A 27,004-nucleotide genomic window follows, 5' to 3' on the forward strand; every position below is an offset into this window, starting at 1 on the left:
TGGTGCACACTCATATGGCTGTACTATACTCTACTATAATGGTTTTGTAGGTCAAGGCAAACAACACATTTTCTATCACTTTCAAGCATGGCAAGAAGCAAAATTTGAACATAAAATCATATGAGGAAAAAATAATAAATCCTCACATTCTTCATTCACTTTGAACATTGACTAATAAGTGCAATGTTGAATACCTGGTAAGTCAAAGAAAACTCGCTGTACGTGAACCACAAACTTCCCATAAAGGGTCTAACCATTTTTTTTTCAGTCCTTATTACATTTATCACATTTACACCATGTTCCCAGCATGTTCCCAGCGACCACGGCAATCACGTTTTGGGCCACAATGGACAAAACGGGATGAACATGAGACAGGATGAGCAAATGTGACAGGCCCCGATTGCCGTTGATGCTGTGTCAGATTTTTTTAACTGTCAAAAAATTTGCCACAGCAGTCCCGGTGCTAATGAGAAACCTGGTCGGCCATAATAAAATGGGGTGAACACAACAAAACATGACAGCACGTAAAAGGCCATAACAAAACTTGGAGGTGATTTGTACTGGGACACGATGGAAAATATTGTATAGTCTAGTCTGACCAGATGCTGTGAAAACGGCCTCTGATAGCTACATGTTCACTGGAGACAGGACTGGAACAAACAAGACTTGAGTACAGAGGGGATCGTGCGAAAAAACATGAAAATATCTCATCTACCCATGGCAGGCTACATTTCGGGCAAACGGGGCTGCTGTAGCCGCTGGGAACATGGTGTAAACGTAGCATAAGCGATGCTGACTGTTTTCAGAAACACTCAAGGTATTCTTCATTATTGTTGCCATTGTTGCCATGGCAGTGCAGATCTGATCATTATTCAACCTTGCAGGTCCAACCTCTCTAACCTCTGCCTGCTGTCAAGGCACAGTTGCATACCAGTAGTGTGTCATCATGATCTCATCTACAAGTTGTAGCTAGAGTACAAAGCTTTCCTGAGCATGCATACTGGCTGATTGACCCACATATCAGGAATGCAGGCCAAATTTTCCTGACGCAGACAAGCACAATACCTATGAATAGGTCTGGTTGATTGGTTTGCAGTGTGCTCATACTGGTCCTCTCCACAGCCATCTGTAAACTCATGGTGCCATGCTAGCAAGTTACAGAACTCTCAGCCTTCATCACTGGAAACATCCTGGCCTCCAAATGGCTCACTATCACTCTCTTCTGGTTTTCCTTTGTACTTCTCCAGTTTAGCAATGAGATCTGGGGAGATTGTAAAAACATAAATGAGAACTCAAACTGAAGTACAATGTATAACTACTAATGATGGCACTACTCTGTTACTTGTGAGACTGGTTCAATGGCAATCATGTGCAGTTAACATTCAATAAGTCCCAATACACATGGGAAGATAATTCTACAGTTGTAGAATTCTCTGCCCAAGCATCTTCTTGCATATTGTCTCTCAATTTTAAAATGAATATCAACAACTAATCAGATCACTGCCATACACGTTCCATGACAAGTGGAAAGTGTCAGCCTGGTGCCTTTAAGTAGTGTAATATACTGGCAAACACTGTGTAACAAGATTTATGAGAAAAAGGATTTTGACAATTTTTCTAGAGGAAAGGTCTGAATTATGCCTTTAGAAGACACAGTAAAGAATCACTCTACTGAATACAAATGCAACACTTGCAGGCTGAAAATTTTTAGCCCCTACTTAATTTGGTCCCAAAATAAGTGTTTGCAAATATTTTGGGACACTTACAAACAAAGTATTGAAAGAATAACCTGAATAATAAGCAAGTGAGGTCCACTGCAAGATTTTTGTAGTTACTACATTAAATATGACCACACAAATGCCTCTACACCAAAGTCACAATTTTTTTTTTTTTCTGAGAACACATATTTTTACTACTTACCCCTGGCAACATTGAAGAGACCATTGGTTTGCTCTCCACACACAAAGCACCTCCTGCTCTTCTTGTAGTGTTTCAGGGCACACTTTTCACAGAAATAGTGTTTGCACCTTTTCACAAAAAGGAAACAAAAATCATGGTATCAACCATAAATGTATCATAACCTCTTTTTCTCCCCACTTTGCTAAGTCACTCATTTACATGCATAATGTGGTAAATGTTCATATCTGAACGAAACGGAAAGACAGCTTGGAAAATAGTGATTTACTGTTTAAAAGTGATTCAACTTCTGAAGATACTACTGTAACATACTTATTGTAAAGGGGAAAAAAATACATTTACTTGAAAGATAGTGAGAAGTTATTGATCATCAGTTTTGCTTTTCACATGACATTTAACCAACAGTCAAATGTGATCGATGTTGACTACATTACAGAATAAACCACTAAAAAGACATCTATTGTGATTTACGCAGCAAGTTTGAGTAATTTCAAAGGCACTATTTCTACCGTATTCCTTCATACAAGCTTAAGGCCCGGTCACACTGCCCAAAAGTCTCGTAAACGCATGGATTACGAAAGAAATCCGAGCCTTACGCGATACATGCGCGATTTGCGCATTTCATGAGTTTCCCTGATGTGGAACCTTCGTAGTTGTCCGCTGATGTGCGCTGGATCGGTGCTTTACGCGATTCCAGGTTTTGAGCAGCTCAAAACTCGGCTTCGCATAAAAGTTTACGCAGTATTGCGCTGTTTTACGTAATTTTTGCGTAGTTTATGTAGTTCTTACGCGAACAATGCGCGAATAATGCGTGGAATATCAGTGATCATTCGCGAAAATGTTGCCGCTATCGCGTTCATGCGCGAATCATGCGCGATTCATACGCAGTTCATTAGTGATAATGCGCAGATTATGCGTGGTTTTCCATGGACCTCAGTCGAAGCGCACAACCACGAATTCGCCCTATTTGGGGCCTTTGCGTGCCTATGCGCTGAAAGTGTGTGGTTTGTTAGTGATTTTTGCGTGATCTTTCCATAGTTCTCGCGCAATTCGTCGGTGATTTTCATCGCGTAAATCAGCAAAGATTCTCGACGGACAGGCACGCACAACCAAATTTCTTGCGTGATTCATGCGTTTATGCGACTTTTGGGCAGTGTGACCGGGCCTTTAAACTACATCTCTTCATTTATTTATGAGAAAGTAGATGCACATGTACTAGGTGTTTCAAAAAACATTTCCCACTTTTGATTCTTAATAGTTCAAAAACTATATATCAGATAACACTGTCATTGATATGAGTGATAGCTGAATAGTGTACAATTTTGTTGGAGGTGGTTTAAATATGAAAGCATAAACCAGTTTCATGAAATCCATGATTAATTTCACAGTTAGGTTCCAGATTTTGCTCTATTTTCAACCCTCTGTACAAAACTTTCACAGGGGGCAATGGGTGTGTATGGGAGTGTGTGGTTAACACCCTGACAATGGTCCTGAACAATGGCCAGGGTTTGAATGCTTAATTATTTATTCATGAGAAATTCCACTATCACAACTAGTCTTTATTCAGCCTCTGGCAGTATCTGTGTAAAGTCAAACGCCTGCCAATACTGTCAATGAGTTGCGACAGTGCTCTCCCTACTTCTGAAAAACGAAATTACAATGAATACCTTCTGTTCTGTCGTAAACATGGTGACAGGAAGCAAAGAAAATCAATTAGAGTATACACTTGTGTACATGGAGCCTTAGATAAATCTACTGTGAAACAAATCGGCCCAATGAAAAATGCTGCTGAACTCTTTACCAAAAATGATCTCTTTTTATCGAAAAAGTGACAAATTTGTCAGACTATTAGTAGACAGTTGTATTAAAATGAAGAACTTTAGATCATTTATGCTTATTTATATCCCAAATTTAGTGATATGTGAAGCAAAATTTGAAAATGATTGCCAGCTAGAATGAAATGTGGTGTTTGCAAGCACATGGAAACATGTGCTTACTTTTTCCAAGCGCATGCATTTTACCCTTTACCGTGCATGAGTTCAGAATAGTAGTGCCCAGGGCAATCCACATGAATTATTGATTAAGCATTCATGTGCCAGGGAGTGCCAGACTGATGCCTAGTCAACAGGTGGTTCAGGCATGCCATTGTTCAGGGCCATTGTCAGCACACACTCACATACACATCATTGGTTCCTGTGCAAAGTTCAATTTTTGTACAGAGGGTTAAAATTTGACCAAAATCTGAAGTCTTGTAGTTCAAAATCAATCTTAGATTTAATGAAACTGATTTATGCTTTCACATTCAAATTACCTCCAACAAAATTGTACACTATTCGGCTATTACTCATATCAATGACAGTTTTATCGGATGAATAGTTTTTGAACTATTAATGATCAAAAGTGGGAAATGATTTTTGAAACACCTAGTACATGTACGGATAAGATCAACAGCATGACCAAAGCTATTTGCATCTTCTTCATTTTTTTTTTTTTTTTTTGGGGGGGACTTCTTTTTTCAGACACAATGTACTAGGTGTTACAAAAAACATTTCCAAATTTTGATTCTTAATAGTTAAAAAACTATATATCAGATAAAACTGTCATTGTCATGAGTAATAGCTGAATAGTGTACAATTTAGTTGGAGGTGATTTGAATATGAAAGCCTATATTAGTTTCATGAAATCCATGATTTATTTCCATGTTAGGTTCCAGATTTTGATCAAATTTTAACCCTCTGTACAAAACCTGAACTTACCACAGGAACTAATGATGTGTATGTGAGTGTGTACTTACAATGACCCTGAGCAATGGACATGGATACCACCTGTTCAGAGCTCTGCTCCAAGGCACATGAATGCTTTATTGATTATTCATGATGGATTGCCCTGGGCACTGCTAGTCTGAATTCATGACACAGGGTGAAATGCATGCACATGAACAAAGTAAGCACATGTTTCCATGTGCTTGCATACATCACATTTCAGAATGAATAAAGACTAGCTGTGATAGTGGAATTCCTCATGAATATGTAATAGAGCATTTTGTATAACACCTGAAGAGATCCTTGTCATTTGATTGGTTGTTTGACATTGATCATTCCGCCCATTTAACTATGATGTCATCATCCGTACAATTGTGGCTCCATTTACCGTGCAATTTTGGATCCATACGATTTGCTCCATTGCACGCTCGCTGAGAGCCTGGGACACACCGCGTGTTAAACGCTTGCGTTTGCAGTGTGTGTGTATGCGACAGCGTGCTAGCGTATATAAAAGCGCTCATTGAGCACTATCTCGCGATCTCAGATTCTGTCTTGTTTCTAAATTAATAAAATATTAAAATGACAAGGATCTTTTTTTAGGGCGTTATATAAAACAAATAATAAATGTTTTTCATTTGTGCAATGGACAGAATATTTCATTCGGTGGAATATGAAATGTTTGATCCATTCAACTCGGCTGCGCCTTGTTGAATGGACTATTTCATCTTTCACCTGATGAAATCTTCTGTCCATTGCACTCATAAACATTCATTATTTGTATACCAATCCTGGCTATTGTCCAGGGCCATTGTCTGGGTATCAACAACACACTCCTATACACACCAATAACCCCTGTGCAAAGTTAAAGTTTTGTACAGAGGGTTGAAAACAGAGCAAAATCTGAAACCTATCTGAAAAATTAATGTTGAATTTAGCATAAATGAATCATGTTTTCATTTTCAAATTACCTACAACAAAATTGTACACTATTCAGCTATTGCTCATATTAATGTTAGTGTTATCTGATATATAGTTTTTGAACTATAAAGGATCAAAAGTGGGAAATGTTTTTGTAACACCTAGTACAAGTACCATAATACATCTTTACCAAAGTGAAGTCTTACTAAAACACATGGTTTACGTACTTGGTGACAACAGGGTTGGTGAAAGATTGACGACATATGAAGCACTTGAATGGGAGATCATCCTCATCATCACTGTCAATCTCATACATGGTGGGATCTGATGAAGACAAGGCAAACAATATTTCCTTCTATAACAACATCTTTCAATACTCTGTTGCCCAATCAAATCACACTGGCAAGTTTGTGGTGTCTCATATAATTCTCTATTTACTGCTCAATTAGAGACATGGTAGGCAAATAAAATCTTACTGACTGTTCATCATGATGAAATAAAGGAAAAAGGAAGGGAGTATAAAATGTTTCTTTCCATTGCACCCCCATTGATAACAACCCAACTGCCAGCACATTGTTTTGTTTTTTTGTTTTATCCCCTGTTTCTCATATCTGACATTGCTCCTTGCTTATGAGGTGAAGAAGGGTAGGTCACTTTTAGGAGCCCCGAGACCGACATAATTAAGATTCTACTGCAAATATTATGGTCAAGCCTCACCTTGCTGCTGCTGATATTTTCCCTCATCCCACTCTTTCTCAAGCTGCCAGCCAAACTTGTAGTCAGAGCGGTCATGCATGAACTTGCAACTGTCACCGAAGCCACAGAAGCCTGTCTCCTTGTAGTCTTTGCAGATATCAGGGGCATAGTCCCAGCGAGTTGTGACTCGTAAGTTTGTGGGTGCCCTTATTGGCCCTTTCCTGCAAAAGATCAAAGGTCACAATTTTCATCTTCACATGCAAATTTAATGTAACAACATTTTATATGTGGTCCATTAAAGTGATACAGTTTGACAATACCAGATTGTGTAAAATTTGCATGTGCATGCAAGCATGCATACCAGTACATACTATCCACGAAAGTACCAACAAGACAAATGTGGACATATTTCACAGAAAGAGCAAAGTTTTTGTAAACATGTAATCTACTATTTCCCAACTATGTATGGAAATTCATGAATGTCTCTCTGCTAATTACCATCTACTGAGCTATACATACAAAGGTATCACCAGCTTCTGGGTGGTGTTTTATTTTCATTTGCAAGATGGCAGGTCAAGGATTAGGCATACCTCCCTCTAGACAGTTTTGATGTCTCAATACATTGATAAACTTTATGAAGTAGGTATCCTTTTAAAGGCAGTGTTTACCATTTGCAGATGAAACAAAAATGCAGTTTTAGTGCTTCAAAATAATTCCAAAATGAGGATCAGGGATTGAAAAAAAAAAACCAATGTAAAAATTGAATCTGTATAATCAATGTTAAGTATTGTTAAATATGTGTATACAAAATGTGAACAGTAGTTATTATATAGATGATGACTGGCGGGGGTGGGGGGGGGGGGGGGGGGTGGGGGGTGGAGGAACATACCGAATGTTCCACCCGAAGGGTTTGAAATGCTATTGAGGGAGGATATAAGTCCCAAGACGAAGTCGAGGGACTTATAGCCTCCCTCAATAGCATTTCAAACCCTGAGGGTGGAACGTTTGGTACATGTTCCCGACAACAAAAGTCATCATCTGTCATATTATATGGGTTAGTCAAATACGTCAACGTCAACCACCAAAGATCGTAGAGATTCAGTGTACAAACTTTGCAGCCACGGCCACCATGTACCAGCATAGCATGCATGTGCAGCTAGCACTACGCACTACATAGCTCGCTCGCGCAGAGCCAAATTCACTGTGCGTGCGCGGTCCTCGGCCTGCCTTCTGTCATTTGTTACGTGGAAATATTTTCCCATGGGAGAACATTACCAAGAATGTTCGCCCATGGGAGAACATAATGAATGTACCTCCATCACGTGACTCTGTTTAGCCAATCACTAACCGGTATTTGACTAACCCATTCAATATAATAAAATGTTTCTAGACTTGACCGTCTACAGTTATGGTTTATTGAGAGAAATAGCGATATCTTCTACTATTTTATACTCTATTGCAAAATGTTTATATGTAGGATGTTTTGTGATACAACTGACCTACACATATGCATCAAATGTGATATCTCGAACATTTTTTAAATCACTGCTCCCAATGGTAAAAAGTACCTTTAACAAAGTATAGGTACCACTCATTTAGACATAAAAATACACTAACTCATATCATTTAAAATTCTAATAGGCTTAATATCAATTTGACACACATTACACACCTGTATACACGCACATCACACAAACACGATGTTGACGCATACGTACAGATTTAATACTTCCTTCAATGCTATGCATGTCTGGCATTGATATTGATACTGTATTGTTGTATATATCTTGTATGTCTATCGTGTTTATGTATCTATGTTATACAAGTGCTCTGTGTTTAAATGCATTCTGTGTATGTACTGATGGAATATGTGCATGCAAACAAAACATATTTCCACAAATGGACAATACAATCAAACTGAATTGAATTGAATTGATAACAAATATGAATATGTTGATGCATAAAAACATTGCTACATGTACACAGCTTGTGAGAATCTGTTCAGACAAAAGACAGTGGATTTCAGGGTCTATTATAAAATGGGTTCAAGAATGTAGCCAATTGGAAGCGCTGAAATGAGTCACGTGTGCGTGCATTAATTTCTTAGTAAATGCACGGCCTGACGTACGTCACAATGTTTACACTAGCAGTGCGCACTCAATCAGTTGTTACAAGTGCGTCACTCGCTACTATACGCGCTGTCAATCCTGTAAACAACTTCTAGTTCGGGCTGCCACAACAGCCGGCGGCCTTTCTTGTGCATAACACGTGGCGTACGTATACTCTTATACGTACGTACAGTACTTATGTGCGGGATTTCCGAGTGCGACGTGCGTAAATGTTTGGGACGAACATCTTCGGACATCTTGACTTTTGAGCGAGTGCTACATGTAGCTGACTGGTATTGACCCACAAAGGTACGTGAATAATGCTGTTAGTTTTCGACCCATTTTATAAAACAAATGATGCACAGGATTATTTCGTGGCGTTAGTGAAGGTGCGGCGCGCTCGAGAGTATTGACAATGGTGCGACATGCACGAGGCGCAAACTAACACACTCTATCCTGTGCATCATTTGTATAATATCAGATGCAGCCTATGATACTCTAAACATCCCATACACAACTAAGCTCTGAAGCTGTTCCTGATGCTGCGCTACTTATACAGCCATAGGATAGCCACTAACTTGCATCGGCAGATCAGATAAAACCATATTTGATGCTGCAAGTGCAAAATAATTCCAATGCTTTGGATTTACTTCTACTGCTTCTAGTGCTTGTTCACTGCAACTATTAGGAAATATTTTGGTCATCTTGAGCTCAAAGCAAATGATAGATATCATAAGATAGAGACTTCAAGGCAAATTCCAAAGATTATATGTTTAACCCCTCTACTCTCAAACTGTTACAACGTTCTACACCTTGTCGTAATTTGCTCAGTTTCAAAGATCTGCTGATTTCAAATGATGATTTATCAAAATAACTTCCTCTAACATGTAAAGTCACCTTTGATACCCTTGATATGATTTACATGATGATAACTGAGTGGACTAACCTGACATGTCCACTGGCTGCATTGCCTTGTGCTGTGTCCTTTTTCTCAATGTACGTGTGGTAGTTGTTCATTCCCCTGTACTTTTTATCATCCTCTTGATCTTTCAGCTCCTGTACATCACGGGATTCAGATAAAGCATAATCAATATATCATCATATGGTATGTACATAATTCTGGAGAGATTTAAGCACAGAAGATTTAAAATGTCATATTTTCATTATTTCCAATACAGCTGTGATACACATTTTTTTTTGTTTCCTTCATCCATGAAATCCTCTGTGCTGATTGGCCTACTTAGTGCCATACGACCAAACAAAACATTGCTATGTTGCTAAAAACAAACAAACAAACAAAAAGTAAAAAGAAATGTCAATTGAACTAGAAATGTCGCTATGGCGACTGGTATGCCTCCGCCATAATACGTGATTCTCCTAATAGGTCTATAGTACATGTGGACAATGTGTGATTACATTTTCACAAAATTGGCAAAATATTAAAATGACATGTTTGTCACAAATGTATCGAATGTTCACCTTCCTTGACCTATGTTTAATTGGATGAATAGGAGAGCATGTATTTGGGGATTTAAGAACTTTAACTTCGACTTTGACCCTTTCATAAGTTTACAAACTTGAGTAAGTTTCAAGGTATGGAGTAAAAGTGCAATTTCTGTATTGAACAGTAAATTGTTATCATTTTCATCTGGCCTTTGATTCATAAGAGAATCACTGTCAGGCAGAACATACATAAATATGTACTAAGTTTAAAGATAACTTGAGCCACTTCCGAGATATGGAGAAAGAAGTAAGTTCAGCACTTTCACTTGATCTTTGACCTTTTGACCTTTGACCTTCTTGGCAAAAGAAAAAAAAAATCCCAGAGAATATCTAGTGGGTTATACATGCATACATCAAGTTTAAAAAAAAAATAATCCTGCTGGCATTGCATAAATATAAGGAAAATAGTAAAATTTTGAAGTATTGCACTTGACCTTTGACCCCTGACCTTTGACCCCATGAACCCCAAATTCCCTAGATAACCACTGCCAGTCAGTACATGTATATATACTTTGTTCCATAAAGATACCTTGAACAATTTCCAAGATAGAGAGAAAAAAGTGAAATTTTAACATTTTACTTGACATTTTGACCTTTGACCTTTTGACCTCATGACCCAAAACTTTTACCAGAGAATCTTAATTGGGTAATACATGTATACACTAAGTTTCAAGAAAATATCTTCAGGCATTGCATAGATATGGGGGAAATAGTGAAATTTTAAGCATTTGACCTTGACCTTTTGACCTTTGACCTTGAGTATGTGCACCCAAAAGTTGATAGGCACAACTTCCCCCCCTAAAGGGCTTTTTACACTTGTAAATTTTTGCTTAGCCCCGGACCAACGGTGGGGCTAAGGGGGGGCCTTAGCCCCACCGTTGGTACGGGACTATCCTTAGCCCACTTTCTGTTTACACTCGTTTTTGCCAAAGTGGGCTAGCCCCACCGATAGTACGGTACTATCTGGCCCTGCAAAATAGCAGGGGTTAGCACCGCAATTGCGGTGCTAGCACCGCAATTGCAGTGCCAAGCAAGTGAGTGTAAACAGAACGAAAAAATAATCCTGGGCTAAGCGACGGAGACGAAGTCCGACCCTCACTGACCAATCAGAAACGAGGTAATCAAGTGCTGCCGGTGCGTGCGTGTACGTCTACAGTACACAGCGTAATTATGAATATTCATGTGGTTTGGAAAGTCCGGGGCTAAGAAATACGAGTGTAAAAAGGTCAGTTTTCTCCTTAGCCCCGGACAAGAGATAGTACGGGACTAATTGGCGAGTGTAAAAAGCTGAAAAAATTGGTACGGGACTAACGATAGTCCTGGGTCAGAGAAAGTCCGGGGTTAAGAAACGCAAGTGTAAAAAGCCCTTAATACACATACATGCCAAGTTTTATTAGGATACCTCAAAAGGTTTTGATAGTTACCCTGTCCACAAAATTCATTACGGACGGACGGAAGGACGGATGGACGGAAGGACGGACGGAAGGACGGACGGAAGGACGGACGGACGGACAACCCGAAAACATAATGCCTCCGGCACCACTTCGTGGCGGAGGCATAAAAAGTGAGCTATACTGCGTTGTCATATTCATTGTATATTCATTGATAGCATGTATAAAGTGCTATTGATACTGGTGTCATAAGACCACTGTGTATTTTGTCACATCCACTGTGCATGTGGTATACTGCATGATCATCCTTGCTGCAATGTGTGTCACACACACCAAAAAAAAAACCTAAAAAAACTAGAGGTACATTTATTTTAAGTGAAAACCTTTGGCATTCTTTTACAGATGTTATTGAGGATATAAAACAAATATACCATGCACTATTTCGAGTAATATCATAGTTCCTTGGTGACAGATATTGCGGTATCTTCTTTGGGGCTGTGCCCCTCAGAAAATTCTGATCATCTTGGAATCCATAATTCCAACCACAGGCTCTCAGCGCATGGTGTATTTGTTCATTTATCTTTCACTTATGTAGAAGAGATAGTAAAGATAACTTTGCATCAAAACTTTGATAATTTACTTCACTATGGTACATTATAATATTACACCATAATAATCGCCTATTTTTGTAATCAAAAGTGTGATGTGCATTACAGCATACACACATGTAACAACAGTCAGTTTGTGTACTTATTTCAAATGTGACCCTACACCACAAAAACAACAAAAAGTCGCCAGAAATGGATTTTTAGTTCAAATCAGATTCTGAAAGAGCAGACCTTAAGCTTTAGAATGATGTATAACTCAATTCAAATGGACTCTCCTAACCTACTTATATGTAGATATTGTAAAGAAAACACACATGCCAGAAAAGTGTAAACTGTGTATTAAAAGAGGCTCTGAAGTATAGGGTCTATTCAAGCACTTAATCTTTACCAAGCCGTGCTAGCTGTGCAATGAATGGGACAAAAATCAGGATGCAAACCACCACAATTGAGCATGCATTACTAACACATTCTGTTCATGATTAATGCCAACTTTTAAAGCAGTAGTATCATCCTTTCTAAAGTTATTAGAGTTGAAAGTGAAGAGTGTGTACAGGGTTTGAAGAAATGAAAAGGGGTTTGTATAAGACACGCCTAATCACACTACTCTACAAGAAAGTGTTCGAGAAAAACTACTAAAACACAATTTCCTGTTCGTTTTATGATCCCAAACTCTAGCATAATGCCGAAGAAGACTTGCTCTTTCAGAAAATATGAAAAACTAAGGATTGGCTAGGTTGACCCATTTCACCTATTTTCAGTCCTTGCACAAAATCAGTGTGTGCGACTTTTTGTTGGTTTTGTGATGCACGGTCCCAACATATCATTTTCAGATTTGATTCCTTGCAAATATATGAACTCTGTGGTGAAAATGAAAAACTCCCACTGAAAACATGTTTGTCTGAGTGCTTCAGATAACTAATATAACTGGTTTGGTCTACAGACTCTTTGCCAACTGTAGTCAATTCCACAGAATGTGCCCCATTTTTGCAAAAGGGAAAGGGGTTTGGGCTAGGTCACTACATTATTGTATTTATTTTATTCATGTCTTCTTAAAAAAAAAAATGACAGGGTAGGTGCATTCAGTTTAATAAACTGCTTTGCAAGCACGCCCTGTAGGTACATAGAATACAAAGTAAAATATAATATGACATAGTACATGAATAACAATTCACAGTATTGTTGAAAATAACAAATGAACAACACAGGAATAAACTACAAAAAGAAAAATTAACCAACAGTAATACAACTTCACCCCACCCCCAACATTACAACTCACTCCCTTACCCCATCTGAAGTCCCTGTCCCTCTTCCCCCTCCCCTACCCCTTAGTCCCCCCCCCCCCCCACCCCTACCTCAGAAAAGGAATACCTTGTATGGGTTAGTCATATTGCAAGGTGCAGAGTAAATGTAACATAATTTATTACAGACTACGTATTACACCTTTGCATTTGTTTTTAGAAAGTTGAAGTGAGGAACTAGTTTGCACCGAATTTGGAAGTTCATTAAATAATGACATCCCGATGTAGCTGGATGAATGTTTCTTGTATTCAGTCTGGGGATATGGTACATTTACGGGGCTATTAAATGAGTACTACAATGAAATGAACTAGTTTTAATCACTGATTGAATATATGTTAGAGCCAGATTATTTAATGCCTTATAAGTGAGTATACAATATTGATACTAAATTCTTGCTCCACAGAGCACACGTGGCAGAAGCTTAAGATTTTATTCAGAGACTTGCCTCCCCCCCCCCCCCCCTCTCATGTCAACTCATGCAGTGTATATTAAGAGCTATATTTCTTTTCTATAGAACAGATGTTTTCACAGAGCCATTTTTTTATTATTATCTTTTGGTTTGGGGTTAATATCGCTTTTGTCATTATTACGGTGGATAAATTGAGTAAACTGGCTAGACTGAATGGCAATGAAACCATACATGTACAATGGATGTTTAAAGACTCTAGAGAGATTAGGCAAAACACTGGACTTTTAGTTCTTTCCTCATTCACTCAATTAATGATGCCTCATCGTAATAATTCAGCACTAACAAATTCAGTTAGTCATTTCAAACCACTGGAATGGCTATATGCCCATCTTCTTACACAGTTTTTGCTGATTGGTCATAATTCTTGCCATTAAATGTTTGTAGAGAAAAGCAGCACTTCATAGGTACAAGTTATGAAATTCTAACAGATCTCCAAGTGCATTCTTGCTGGGGCTTGTCTCTAACTGGCTGCTCTACATCTGTCTCTAACTCTGTCTTGCATGATGACCTCTGTGACTGCATGCCTCTTTTGCAATTACATTGAGTGGGCCTACAATGTATGACAAAGATTAAAACTTAACATGACTTCATGATCTTGCACAAACTCTTACTCAAATGTCCACACACACACAAAGACAGCAAAAACAGCAATGTCAACTTGAAATACAAACAAATTCAAAGCATGATCTTGCCATACCTCGTTGATTTTCTTCTGGTGCTCAAACAGTGCCTGGGCATCCAAACTGTGATCAGTGTCCATATTAAAGGTTGCCGTTGCACCTGCATCATCAGGACCTGTTGGTTTCTATTTATGGGACAGATGTACAAAAATTCTCACAAAGAGCATGTAACAGCAGTGACATCATATTTGCTGATTAGAGTTGTAATGCAAAGTCCAGTACCTGGTATATGTTGTTGGTAGCTGCATAATTCCCCCAACACTGTCGAGTGTAGAGCTAACCTTTAACCTCTGCTGAACCTAGAAGGTGACGAAAGACAGTCTAAAGGGGTGTTGAAGGGCAACAATACGCTGCCTTTTGATATTCTATCTTTGGATTCCTTATTCCGTTATTTCCAGTTTTACCATAGCAAATGACAAGTGGGGTGTGGGGAGTCTTAGAGTTCATGTTACTGCCTTTGGCTGGCAGCTCTTAGATTTTCTTCCTACCCACTGGTCTTCTGCAAACTTGCACATTTCCCCCAGTAAACATTTTTTTCTTAATGTCTACTTGTGGCAGCTTAATAATTTTACATGAAGTTGTCCAAAATCTGCTTCATGGAAAAGGGCTAGAGTGTCCTGAGTATTCATGGCACTCCATCCCCAAATTCCATGGAGGAACCAGCACTGAGACTATGCTGGCTTAGAATCGTTTATTCGTGGACAAGTGGTGATTCTGCCATGCTTGTATAAGCAGGGAGGTGTTAGAAAAGGAGAGACAACTCCTGCTCTCCTTTGAAGTCATGCGCGGCACCGCCGAGAAGTTATGCGCGTAACTACAGGTGGAAATCAGGTGCTTTGACAAAAGAGAGCATCAATAATTGGGACTAGCACTCTCACATCTAGAAATACTTGCCCCTACTGCATTTCGCTCTCTCTCTTTCAATGTGATGGCAACAATGAATTTGTGTACCTTGAATTGGAGCAGCGAATCAAAATGCAGTGTAAAACTACAATTTTAACAGCAAATAGTTTAAAAGCACGCTGGTGCACGCTTTAGCGGAGTACTTTATTTGAAAGATCAAAATATCCCAGATTAAAGGATAGAAAACTAACATGCGGAAATGTGCGGATTATAGAAAAATATTAGGTTTTAAAGAGGGCCTAATTTTCATTTCATTTCAATTTGCGCATTACGAAGAAACTAGAAACACATGTTTATAATATTGAATTCTTTCCTAAACTACTCTTCATCAATTCGGGTATTTCATTTAAAATTTTACATGGAAATAAAGCTTGTAATTGAACGAAAGGTGAAATGCGTTCTTCATCTTCGAACTTCGCCTTGCAACTAGAGCGGTGCAGGGCATGACTTCAAAGCGTATAGTGGAATGCTAGACATCCCATTGTAACGCTTTGAACCAAAATATGTGTTTGCATGAATTACGAAGAGTTGTCTCTCCTTTTCTAACACCTCCCTGATATAAGGTACCCCTTCCTCCCTTTAGCATTTCCAAGATCTTAGAAAAGGTGCAATTTACATGTAAAAATTTGATGGTACATGTGACTAATTACAAAAATAAATTTTTAACAGCAGATATGGTCTTAATATGCCATCAGTTGTTTCCTGAGTTTATCGTAACAGCTCTGCATGATGCCCAGCCTATCAGAGGGGACATAGAGAAACAAAGCTGTGGTTGCCAGCGCATGAGCACTCACTGCTTTTTTTTATTACATACCTGTACAGGAAATTATAATTCAAATTCAAATAATGTGCGAATTTCAGTCTGTCAGACACTGCTCATTCAAACAGTCTTGAAATCTAAATGGTGGTTTGCATTAAAACATCTTGGAAACCTATGCTATAATTATGTAGCAACAGCCTTTTACATTCTTTCACTTACAGCTGATCTGCTTGACTTGTAATTCACAGTTGTCTTCTTTGATTCCTCATCACTGCTATCACTGTATGTCACATCTTGTCTCCCCATCAACTTCTTGGTCTGCAACATAAAAATGATTCTAAGGAATGAGACTTCATAGAAACTCCACTAAATTGCAATAAGAATGAACTACAATGAATAATTCGCTGTCACTCAGTGTCACACCAGTACTATTTTGTCAAGAAAACCTTGTTTCTTGTGTCGGTTCCTGCGGTTACATGTACATGTTTCATTATCAGTCACTTTAAAACAATGATAAGCCCTGGGTGACAGACATACATGTAGCTGCTGAGTTCATTATTACAGGCAAACAACCCTGGAGTGTCAGAGGTTTTATTTTTCCTTCACATATGAAGCATCCCACAATATTTATATGATTATGTTACTTAGCTATCAGGAAAAAAATATATATTCCCATTTCTCTTTCAGTACTGGTATACTCTTCAGAACATAGAGTCGGATAATCATGCAGGTACAGTAAGGTAAGGTACACTGACTGCTAGCAATATCTCTTTGAAAAGGTGAGAATGAACTCACAAAATAACTGCAGTGTCATAAAGGCTCACTTGACTCAACTACAATGTGTGTGAAACATACAAAATTTCCAAGTCTACTTGATAAATATATTCCTTTCATTCTGAAAAAAACATAATGGTACATTGTGTCTAAATTGCATATTTAGACATTTTGCAATGATGTCACTTCTGCATAAACATTTTCCCACACCATGATTAATATCTTAGAACTCACTTTTTTTTTTGCAAGCCTAATAATTTGACGCCTTGAAATTTCAATATGAACTTTATTGCAAAATGAAACCAAACAAATCAAGGATGCTTACGAGATTACAAACTTACTCTTTGTTTCATAGGATTGGTCAGATCTGCTCTCCTTTCCTTCCTCACTACAGCACTTCCTTCTCCTCCACTTCCTGATTAAGTATAATTCACATTTAAACATACAATGAAAATTTGTGCAAAATTAAGTCTACTCCAACAAGTTTTGCTCCATCCATAAATTCCTTCACTAATTCAAACACAGTCTGAATCCTCAACAGATGTTGTGCAGAGGCAACGTACAGTACTTATGCATGAACCAATGCCATGGCCATGTGGTATGGAACTCCATTTCCTGACAAAGTGCACAATGTGAAATTTCAGCACTTAAAGGTGAACTTTCAAGGCCAAAATTTGATCAAAATAGCATGATGAAGAAGCTGAATCATATACAAACTAGAAATGTCGCTATGGCGACTGATGCCTCCGCCATAATGTATGATTCTCCCAATTGGCATATAGTACAATGTCTTCACAATGTGTGATCCATGACAGTTTCACATAACTGGCAAAATATTGATATGACAGATTTGTCAGAAATGACATGAATGTTCACTTTTCTTGAACTGGGTTTGCTATAATTGTCGAAGAGTGCAGGTACACATATTTGGGAAATTGAGAATTTTTACTTGAATTCTGACGAACCCTTTTATAAGTTTATGCATTGAGTAATTTCCAAGGTATGAAGAAAGAGTGTAATTACAGTACAAAATAGATTTTTTTTTTTTTTTTTTTTTTGGGGGGGGGGCATTGAAACCTGGCCTTTGACCCTTAACCTTTGACCTTTGACCTTCTGGCTGGAAATTTCCTGGAGAATCTCCATTAGGTAATGCATGTATATATTAAGTTTGAAAACTAATAATGCAAGCATTTCATATACTAGTGTATGAGGGAAATAGTAAAATTTTGAGGAGTTGACCTTGACCCCATGACTATTGACCTATGACCCCTAAATTCCCGAGATAATCTGTCAGTCAGTACATGCGTATGTACCAAGTTCCATGAAGATACATTGAACCATTTGTGAGAAAAGTGATATTACAACATTTTCACCTAACCTTTGACCTTTTGACCTTAGACCTTATGACATGAAACTCTCTCTGGAGAATCTACATGCAGTAGTACATGTCTACACCAAGTTTCAAGAAAATACCTTAGGGCATTGCATAGATATTGGGGAAATAGCAACATTTTTAGCATTTGACCTTGACCTTTTGACCTTTGACCTCTTGCCAATGTCACTAAAATCTACTCAACTAATTGCCCCATCATACATCATCCTTTGACCAAGTTTGGTGAAAGCTGCTTCATCCAGTTTTGAGTTATCACATAAACAGATAAATTTCAGGATTTGACCTTGATCTTTGACCTTTGACCTCAATCCGATTTCACTAAAAAACTAATCAAGTAATTGTCCCATCATACATCATCCTCCGACAAAGTTTGGTGAAATTTGCTCGATCCAGTCTTGAATTATCGCGTAAACGGATACAATTTCATCATTTGACCTTGACCTTTGACCTTTGACCTTTGGCTGATTTCACCCAAAATCTAATCCACTAATTGCCCCATCATACTCTATACTTCAACCAAGTTTGGTAGAATTCAAGTCAATATTACTCAAGTTATTGCGTAAACGAAAGCGGACGGATGTACGGACGCACGGACGTACGGACGTTCGGACGTACGTATGGACGGACGGACAACCCGAAAACATAATGCCTCCGGCACCACTTCGTGGTAGAGGCATAAAAATACCAACCCATAGACTGACATGGCAGCATGTCTAATCAAGGACAGTTTACTATGGAAATAAGTATTGACTGTGCATGCAGTGGCCCCTTAAACCCTAGATTGCATGAGGCTTCTTCTTTGCTTTCTTCCGTGATAGTGACCACAACCACCTTGGTGATTATTCTGTACTTTTGCGGAGGTCTATAAAGTTGCATGTAGCCTTTAACTATGAGGTTCAACTAAAGCCAGAACAGAGGTTTGTCATGGTAGAAATAATTAGTTTTACGAATGGTATTTTTCAACATGGCTCTGTCATCAGTGCCTTAGAGCCTCCTCCTCCTCCTCTTCTTCTTCTTCTTCTGGTTAAATTTTGTAAGTTTACAGAAGGCTCCCACAGATGGCGCTGCGACAATTTTCGAGGACAGGGAATTCCAGCTCCTTACTATTCTCGGAAAAAACAAATGATGACGCAATTTGGTTCTTGAGTATGGTATCTGATGGGAATGTGGTTGGTGGCTCTTGTCAACTGGGTAACCTGTTTGATATTATAGTCCTGTGCCAAAAGATGAGCAAGATTATTGGGCATTTTGTTTATCATGATAGCCTGCCATTTCCTTTGCGTTGTTGTAGAGTAGTCCAATCCAGTTCCTGCAGCATTTTGTTGACACTTGAGGTGTTACAGTAGTAATTCAGAGTGAATCTCGCAGCTCTTCTCTAGACTATTTTCCACTTTGTGAATGAGGTTTTTGAAAGCTGGGTCCCAAATAGAGGAGGCATACTCTTACATGTACAATTTTTTGAACTAACGTTTTGTAAGCAGTGGCTTTAAGATAAGAGGACTTTATGCATCTATGAATTATGCATCTAAGATCGCATCTTAGAAATGCAAGGACATTATTGGCTTTGGTGACAGTATTATTGATGTGTTGGGTCCACATTAGATCAGAAGTAATGGCTACAACCATGTACTTTATGGATTAAACAGATTTGAGAGGGGTATTGTTCATGTGATACACATGTTGAACTTTTCTTCTTTTCCTGGAGATCATTAGTACCTTGCATTTGTCTGTGTTCAAAACCATTAAATCCATATTTTAGCCAAGCCTCCAATCCTGTTGAGACCTTGTTGAAGATTTTGGGCATGGTGTTGGTTGTTGATGGTCCTGTAGGAAATTGCATCATCCGCAAATAGGTGAACCTTAGATGCTAGGCCATTAGGCAAGTCAAATGTATTTAACAGAAAAAGACAAGGTCCAAGAACTAACCCTTATGGCACTCCAGATTCTACTGTTATTGGTGAAGATTTAATGCCATCCAAAAGGACCCTCTGACTTCTTCCATGGAGAAACCTTTGGATCCATTTAAGATTTTTCCCTCTGATACCATAGAAGTCCAAATTGTGTAAAATGCCGTTTATGTGAATCCTAATAATGCATCGGCTGAAAATGAGAAGGGCGTTAAGTTGCCTCGAACACTGCTGTGTGTCTCAAAAAAACTATACACTTTTGAAATGCCCACCGAATAAAAAATACACAATTCTGGCAGAAAGATTTATATAATGGATAGCTTATGGACTCAACTTTCATATGACACCAAAAAGTCTGAAAATATTTCATGCTTAGATGAGCACCGCTCACTTTTGTAAAGGGTATGAAAATTAGGCTGCGCAGAAATTAGCCTTCCAATTTTGCGAGAGGTCAACATTGAATATTCAATTATGGATTGTAAAAAAAAAAAAAAAGAATGTCAAAGATGTCAGCTATTTATTCTTCAGGTCAATGAGTAACCTGAATAATAAGTAGCCAGTAGCTGTGACATTCTTTTTTCAACAAAATGTATTTGAATAATGAATTTACATAATCCCCATCTGGTTATTAAGTAAATCAATGAGCTATTCTACTAATCTGAAAATAACTGCAATGTGGGGCGAAGGTTTTCCTTCAAGTCACAGTTGTAAAAAAATGAGAGTGTGTAACATGAAAATTGCAACATGTACCTCCACCTTCAATATCCTGACTCATATGAACACACCACTGAGTCTACCAGGGCAATTTGCAATGCTACAATAAAATAAATGCAACTGCGGTTTACTCATGCATAAAAGTTTGGTTTAATAAAGGGCAAGTCCAAGATAATGTCCCCTCAGATGCTCAAAATTCATCTTGATTTTATCAAAAAGTTATTGATATCATGTTGTATCCAAAGAGTTAAATCATATATTTCCAGCAAAGAAAATATTAAATTATGCAAATTTATGCAAGAAATATGGCCTTGATTTGCATAAATCAAAAACCAACCTTACGTATGGGACAAATTATAAAAATTCATCTAAAATCAGTTGAATTTGTCCTTGACCTAGTTCCTTTATGAACATGACCCCTGTATGAGTTAGTATAATCTGCAATTGGTAAGACAAGGTCAGCACATTAATTATGCAAATTATGCACTTTCCCAGAACATAGTGTCCCATACGTAAGGATTTGAGTATGTTTTTTTAAGTTTTTTCTGAAGATTTGTAACATTGACCAATCATACTTTAGGAAGTTCTAATTTATTCATTTCAACTCCAGATTAGCAAAACTAAATGAGGAAATTTGATTAGTCCTTCATCCTATAACTAATTAAAGTTTGCTTACGTATGGGACAAATGCCTTACGTATGGGACATTACATGCAAAGTGAATGGGAAAACCTCCTTTTGACATGGATGCTATATGTCCTTACATTTGTTTGGTTAATGGTTATCTTTGCACCTACTCTGAAGGATATGTCTAAATATCTGCCTCTCCTACTCAGTTGACCTCAGGGAGAGTGTAAGAACAGCATTATTGAGTCATTCTATGATTAAGAAAGGAAAATAAAGAATATTTCATTTATACTTGTATTTTCTTATTTTCATTACAGGCTGTGCAGCTGGTCTTAAATTAACATTCCCCGTTAAAATTTTGATATTGGACATTTTCTTAATTCAGTTATCATTTTCAACTTTACCTCTCTACAAAATGATTTTGTCCAAGAATGGGATTCTGTGAGTGTCATTTTAGGTGCAGTACACTGTTCAGCATGTACTACAGGTTGTACAGCCTCAAAAGGGAAATCAAAACAATTGTGCTTATGGCGCTCATCATTGACAACATTACAGGTCTTACTGAAAAGAAAAATCACTTGAGGTGACAGCAGGTAACTTTGTCATTACTAGAGTTGATAGCAAAGGAAAAACCCTATGAGAATACTTTTTATTTTGATATGATTGTTAATATTTCAACTGCTCACCCTCAGAATATGTCATGACTTATCAAGGTCATGAACATGATTTCTGAAAATCCTGTAAAATGAAGACTATAGTTTACATTTGCCATAAACCACAATATCAATACTGGTTCTGTGGTTGGAGTGCTGAAAACACAAATTACACAAACAAATAGGGAATTCAATATTCTTTTCTATTTCGTGTTTGAAGAGACAGATGTGCTTTGAGACACCTTCATCAACTCATACTTAATTTGTACCCCACATCTACACAATTATCATTATGCATTGCAATCTGGTAGTGTATGATCAAATGAGGTTATTAGAATTTATTCAAAATTGTAATTTGCAGATCAGTGAGTTACTTAAGTGTTTCAAATCTAGATTTGAATGTGCAAATGTCTTTTAATGATAATCTTTCCTGTATCACTACACAAGCATGTATGTATGTACAAAGTAACACAAATTTTGTCATCTTTGGTTTCAGACATGAAGCCAAGCAATTTGAAAAAAAAAAAACCAGCATTGGTACATACATTCTTCTATCTCCTTCAAATCTAAAACTTTCATTAAAATTTGATTGATATTGCAGTTCAGCTAAAATTCACATGGCAAAACATGATAATTACAGAGCAAAATGAAGTACTCTTGTTGTTGTTGTTGTGTTTTGTGCTGCATTTCAAACAATAATAAAGCTTTATAAAAACTTAGACAACTTGCAAGGTAAGCCTAGAGCTACTGAAAGTACCCACTTCAAACTGTATTTGCAAATTACATTGTACATGACATTTGATTCTAAAGTTGAAATTATCAAGACTACAAATTAGTTATTGTACATGTACATGTATGCTATATCAAGGTCACAAGCTAGAATTCGCTCATTAATTTTTCATTTGATGAAAAAATATTGACTAGAGTAATTACAAATGGGCTAGAAATAGAGTGTCAGTATACTATATCTGTATGTGTAGACATCATGAGGACAGTGTTAATGCATGACGGAATGTAAACTAAGACATTTAATTGTAAATTGGTAATTACTTTTATTTGTTTTATTCTAGCTTTTGCTAGGTACCTGAACTGGGAAAGTACCCACTTAGAAGTCTATTTCATTTGTTACATGTTGAAGCATGATTTGTGGAACTGAATATGTCACTATGGAGAAATTTAAAGTCATTCCCATGAATGCATTTGTGCACTAAAGACAAATGTCCCATACGTAAGTTGAGCCATGTCCCATACGTAAGGTGTACTTTCGTTAATTAAACCAACTTCATGAAAATATGCTTTATTCTTTTGCAGTGAAACTTTGCTGAAAGATACTTCAGTATTGTACCTTTCTTCACTTCCAAACAGAACTTGATCAGTAAGGTACTTTCAGAGAATTTTCAGTTCAAACTTTATTTTGAAAAATCCAGTTTTTCTCTGGTCCCATACGTAAGTTGGCATATTTTTCTTAATAAAACCATTAACCCAAGGTCAAATGACATCAAACTTAAACACAATATTCTTCTCAGGGATACCAGTCCTCCTGATGATAAACACTAAAATCCAAGTGCTCCTTCATAACTTTTCAGAGGTTTGAAATCTCTGAATGTCCCATACGTAAGGTGCGCGATATCTTGGACTTGCCCTAAACCAAAAAAATTCACTCAGCAAACCCAAACTGATCGCAATTGATCATAAATTTATCATTTCAACTTCAGTTTTGTATGCTCCAACGGACTCACCCGTCGCAAATTTAAAGGCTAATTCCTGCGCAGCCTAATTTTGATACCCTTTACAAAAGTGAGCAGTGCTCATACAAGCATGAATCATTTTTAGACTTTTTGGTGTCATATGAAAGTTGAGTCCATAAGCTATCCATACATATAAACCTTTCCCCCACCTGTCTATAGCGGGCACTGAAAATCTCCCCCCCCCGAGAGAAAAGCTATGTTAAAGACCCGGTGTATAGCGACCACCTGTCTAACGCGGTCAGCGGCCACAAATTTTGTTTTTCACCTGTCTAAAGCGGCCAAAAATCCAATGGAGCTGTAGCTGAGCCGATAATTCAGCGTGTTTTTCTGCTTTGTAGCCGTGCAGGCAACGTTTAGTGATCGCCACCGCTGCATTCATCCCTCATGTAGTCATAATAATGCACTAGTGTAAAGCTTTCTTCACGACAAAACACATACTAAAACTGTGCAACAATTTCAGTACACCTGTACACCGGCATGGTTAAATGCATGAAACACACGGTGTGTGCATACGTACACACATACATACATACATGTAAGGATACAACGATGATACATGTGCATGTACGCAATGCGCACAAAGTTAGATTACCTGTCTACAGCGGCCACCTGTCTATAACGGCCACTTTTTCCGTTTCACTAGGGTGGCCTCTATAGACAGGTTTGACTGTATTTCTTATTTGGCAGCCATTTCAAACGTGTATAGTTTTTTTTTTAGACACACGGTATATGTTTAGTGGCAACTTAACGCCCTTCTCATTCTCAGCTTATGAATCATTGTTCACATGATAGTTCTTATGAAAAGTCATATTGAAGGGGGAAGATAATGTTATCTTTGTCCCTATACTTCATAATATTGCTGGCTAGGACATGTTCCACTAGTTTGCAGCTGATACATGTCAGAACTAGAAATGTCGCTATGGCGACTGATGCCTCCGCCATAATGCATGATTCTCCCAATGGATGTAATGTCTTCACAATGTGAGATAACAGTTTCACATAACTGGCAAAATACTGAAATGACAGGTTTGTCAGAAATATTTTAAATGTTCACTTTCCTTGAACTACGTTTGCTATAATTGTCTATTAAAGAGTGCAGGTACATGTATTTGGGGAATTGAGGATTTTTTCTTGACTTCTGACTGACCCTTTTATAAGTTTATGCATTGAGTAATTTTCAAGGTATTAAGAAAGAGTGTAATTACAGTATGAAATAGATTTTTTTTTTTCATTCAAACCTGGCCTTGACCCTTAACCTTTGACCTTTGACCTTCTGGCAGGAAATTTAGAAGAGAATCTCCATTAGGTAATACATATATATTAAGTCTTAAAAATGATAATGCAAGCATTGCATATATACTAGTATGAGGGAATAGTAAAATTTTGACAAGTTGACCTTGACCTTTGACCCCTGACTATTGACTCATGACCCCTAAATTCCCTAGATAATCCTGGCCAGTCAGTACATGCGTATGTACCAAGTTCCACGAAGATACATTGAACCATTTGTGAGAAAAGTGAAATTGTAACATTTTCACCTAATCTTTGACCTTTTGACCTTTGACCTTATGACATGAAACTCTCTCTGGAGAATCTTTATGCAGTATTACATGTCTACACTAAGTTTCAAGAAAATACCTTTGGGCATTGCATGGATACATGTATGGGGAAATAGCAACATTTTTAGCATTTGACCTTGACCTTTTGACCTTTGACCTCTTGCCAATGTCACCAAAATCTACTCAACTAATTGCCGTATCATACATCATCCTTGGACCAAGTTTGCTGAAAGCTGCTTCATCCAGTTTTGAGTTATCACGTAAAAAGATAAATTTTAGGATTTTACCTTGATCTTTGACCTTTGACCTTTGTCTGATTTCACTCAAAAATTTATCAAGTAATTGTCCCACCATACATAATCCTTTGACAAAGTTTGGTGAAATTTGCTTGATCCAGTCTTGAGTTATCGCGTAAACATATACAATTTCATGATTTGACCTTGACCTTTGACCTTTGGCTGATTTCACCCAAAATCTAATCAAGTAATTGCCCCATCACACTTTATACTTCAACCAAGTTATCACGTAAACAAATGCGGACGGACATACGGACAACCCGAAAACATAATGCCTCCGGCACCACTTCGTGGCGGAGGCATGAAAATGGGACGGTAGTTTACTGAAGTGGATCAATTTCCTTTCTTGAAGACTGGTTCAACACCTGCCTCGCGCCAGTCATTTGATATTTCACTCAAATCATATGACAAGCGGAATTTTTACCCACAAAAAATGGGAGCTAGAGTTTAGCCAAATGTTTCATGACTTGTAGAGTTACAATGTATACCATCTGTTCGAGGAGCACTGTATCGTTAGGTCACAAAGCAACTTTTCTATACCCTTAGGTGTGAACACAATATCCCCCATTTTTTTAAAGCCCGCAGGTTGCAGATAGTAGATCATCAGGTATGGGTGTTTCCTTGGTGAAAGCACCTTTGAACTGTCAAATCAGCACCTTCAGATTTTGCAATTAAGTCAGTGACTGTAGCACTATCAGTTTTCAATTCTGTCATTCCTCTGTTATCTGTCCTGTTGTGCTTAATGACTCCAAGATCTCTTCATACTGTCAAATTCTGTGTTGTCTTCATCAGTACAAAAAAAGAGACTCCAATATGCCCTCCTTAGCTCTTGTTGCAGCATTTTCTTGATTTTCTTGAAAATGGAGGAGCCCATTCATATCCCGACTTTTTTTCTTCTTTTTTTTTTTTTGTTCAACCTACATGTATCTCTCCTTCTGATCATCCTTTCAATCTTGTTAGTGATCAATGGTACCCCCTGGTATGTCATCCTTCTTTAGATGTCAGCTCATGTAAATTCTGCCATTCCCTTCTCTATTCCAGTTTTGAACATAAGCCATGCCTCGTTCATCAAGAACAAGTCAAGCTTATCTTCAACTTGCATGAAATTGCATGAAGTCAGCAAACTTTTCCCAAACTGCTTTGCTTCAGATGTTCATTTCCCTTCTTTTTTTTTTTCTTCCATTAAACTGCATGTTTCATGCCTGAAGATAAATGCACTGTTTTTGTGTGGGTAAGTCCTTCTCGCTTGCTTCTGTTAGCAATTGTGAGAAGTGGGCAACCAATCGGAGTGACATGTTGGGTACAACTGATACATCAGTG

The 27,004-nt window shown here is 37.8% G+C and overlaps 1 protein-coding gene across 1 annotated transcript in view; it reads right to left on the bottom strand.

Annotated features, from left to right (window-relative positions):
• Window positions 1-750: 750 nt before the first annotated feature.
• Window positions 751-27,004, bottom strand: part of LOC139741860 (E3 ubiquitin-protein ligase RNF113A-like) — a 31,187-nt gene continuing 4,933 nt past the window's right edge. Inside the window, exons 2-9 of the mRNA XM_071652437.1 lie at window positions 17,130-17,203; window positions 16,234-16,332; window positions 14,369-14,476; window positions 9,348-9,457; window positions 6,315-6,514; window positions 5,825-5,921; window positions 1,921-2,027; window positions 751-1,261 (exon numbers count right to left, since the gene is read on the bottom strand). Of these exons, the coding sequence (XP_071508538.1) occupies window positions 1,167-1,261; window positions 1,921-2,027; window positions 5,825-5,921; window positions 6,315-6,514; window positions 9,348-9,457; window positions 14,369-14,476; window positions 16,234-16,332; window positions 17,130-17,203 (890 nt within the window). The 3' untranslated portion in view covers window positions 751-1,166. The remainder of the gene's footprint in view (window positions 1,262-1,920; window positions 2,028-5,824; window positions 5,922-6,314; window positions 6,515-9,347; window positions 9,458-14,368; window positions 14,477-16,233; window positions 16,333-17,129; window positions 17,204-27,004) is intronic.

The sequence above is a fragment of the Diadema antillarum genome, unplaced genomic scaffold (assembly GCF_040938485.1).
Source record: "Diadema antillarum isolate AM-2024a unplaced genomic scaffold, OU_Dant_1.0 seq00000957_RagTag, whole genome shotgun sequence".
Taxonomy (NCBI): domain Eukaryota; kingdom Metazoa; phylum Echinodermata; class Echinoidea; order Diadematoida; family Diadematidae; genus Diadema; species Diadema antillarum.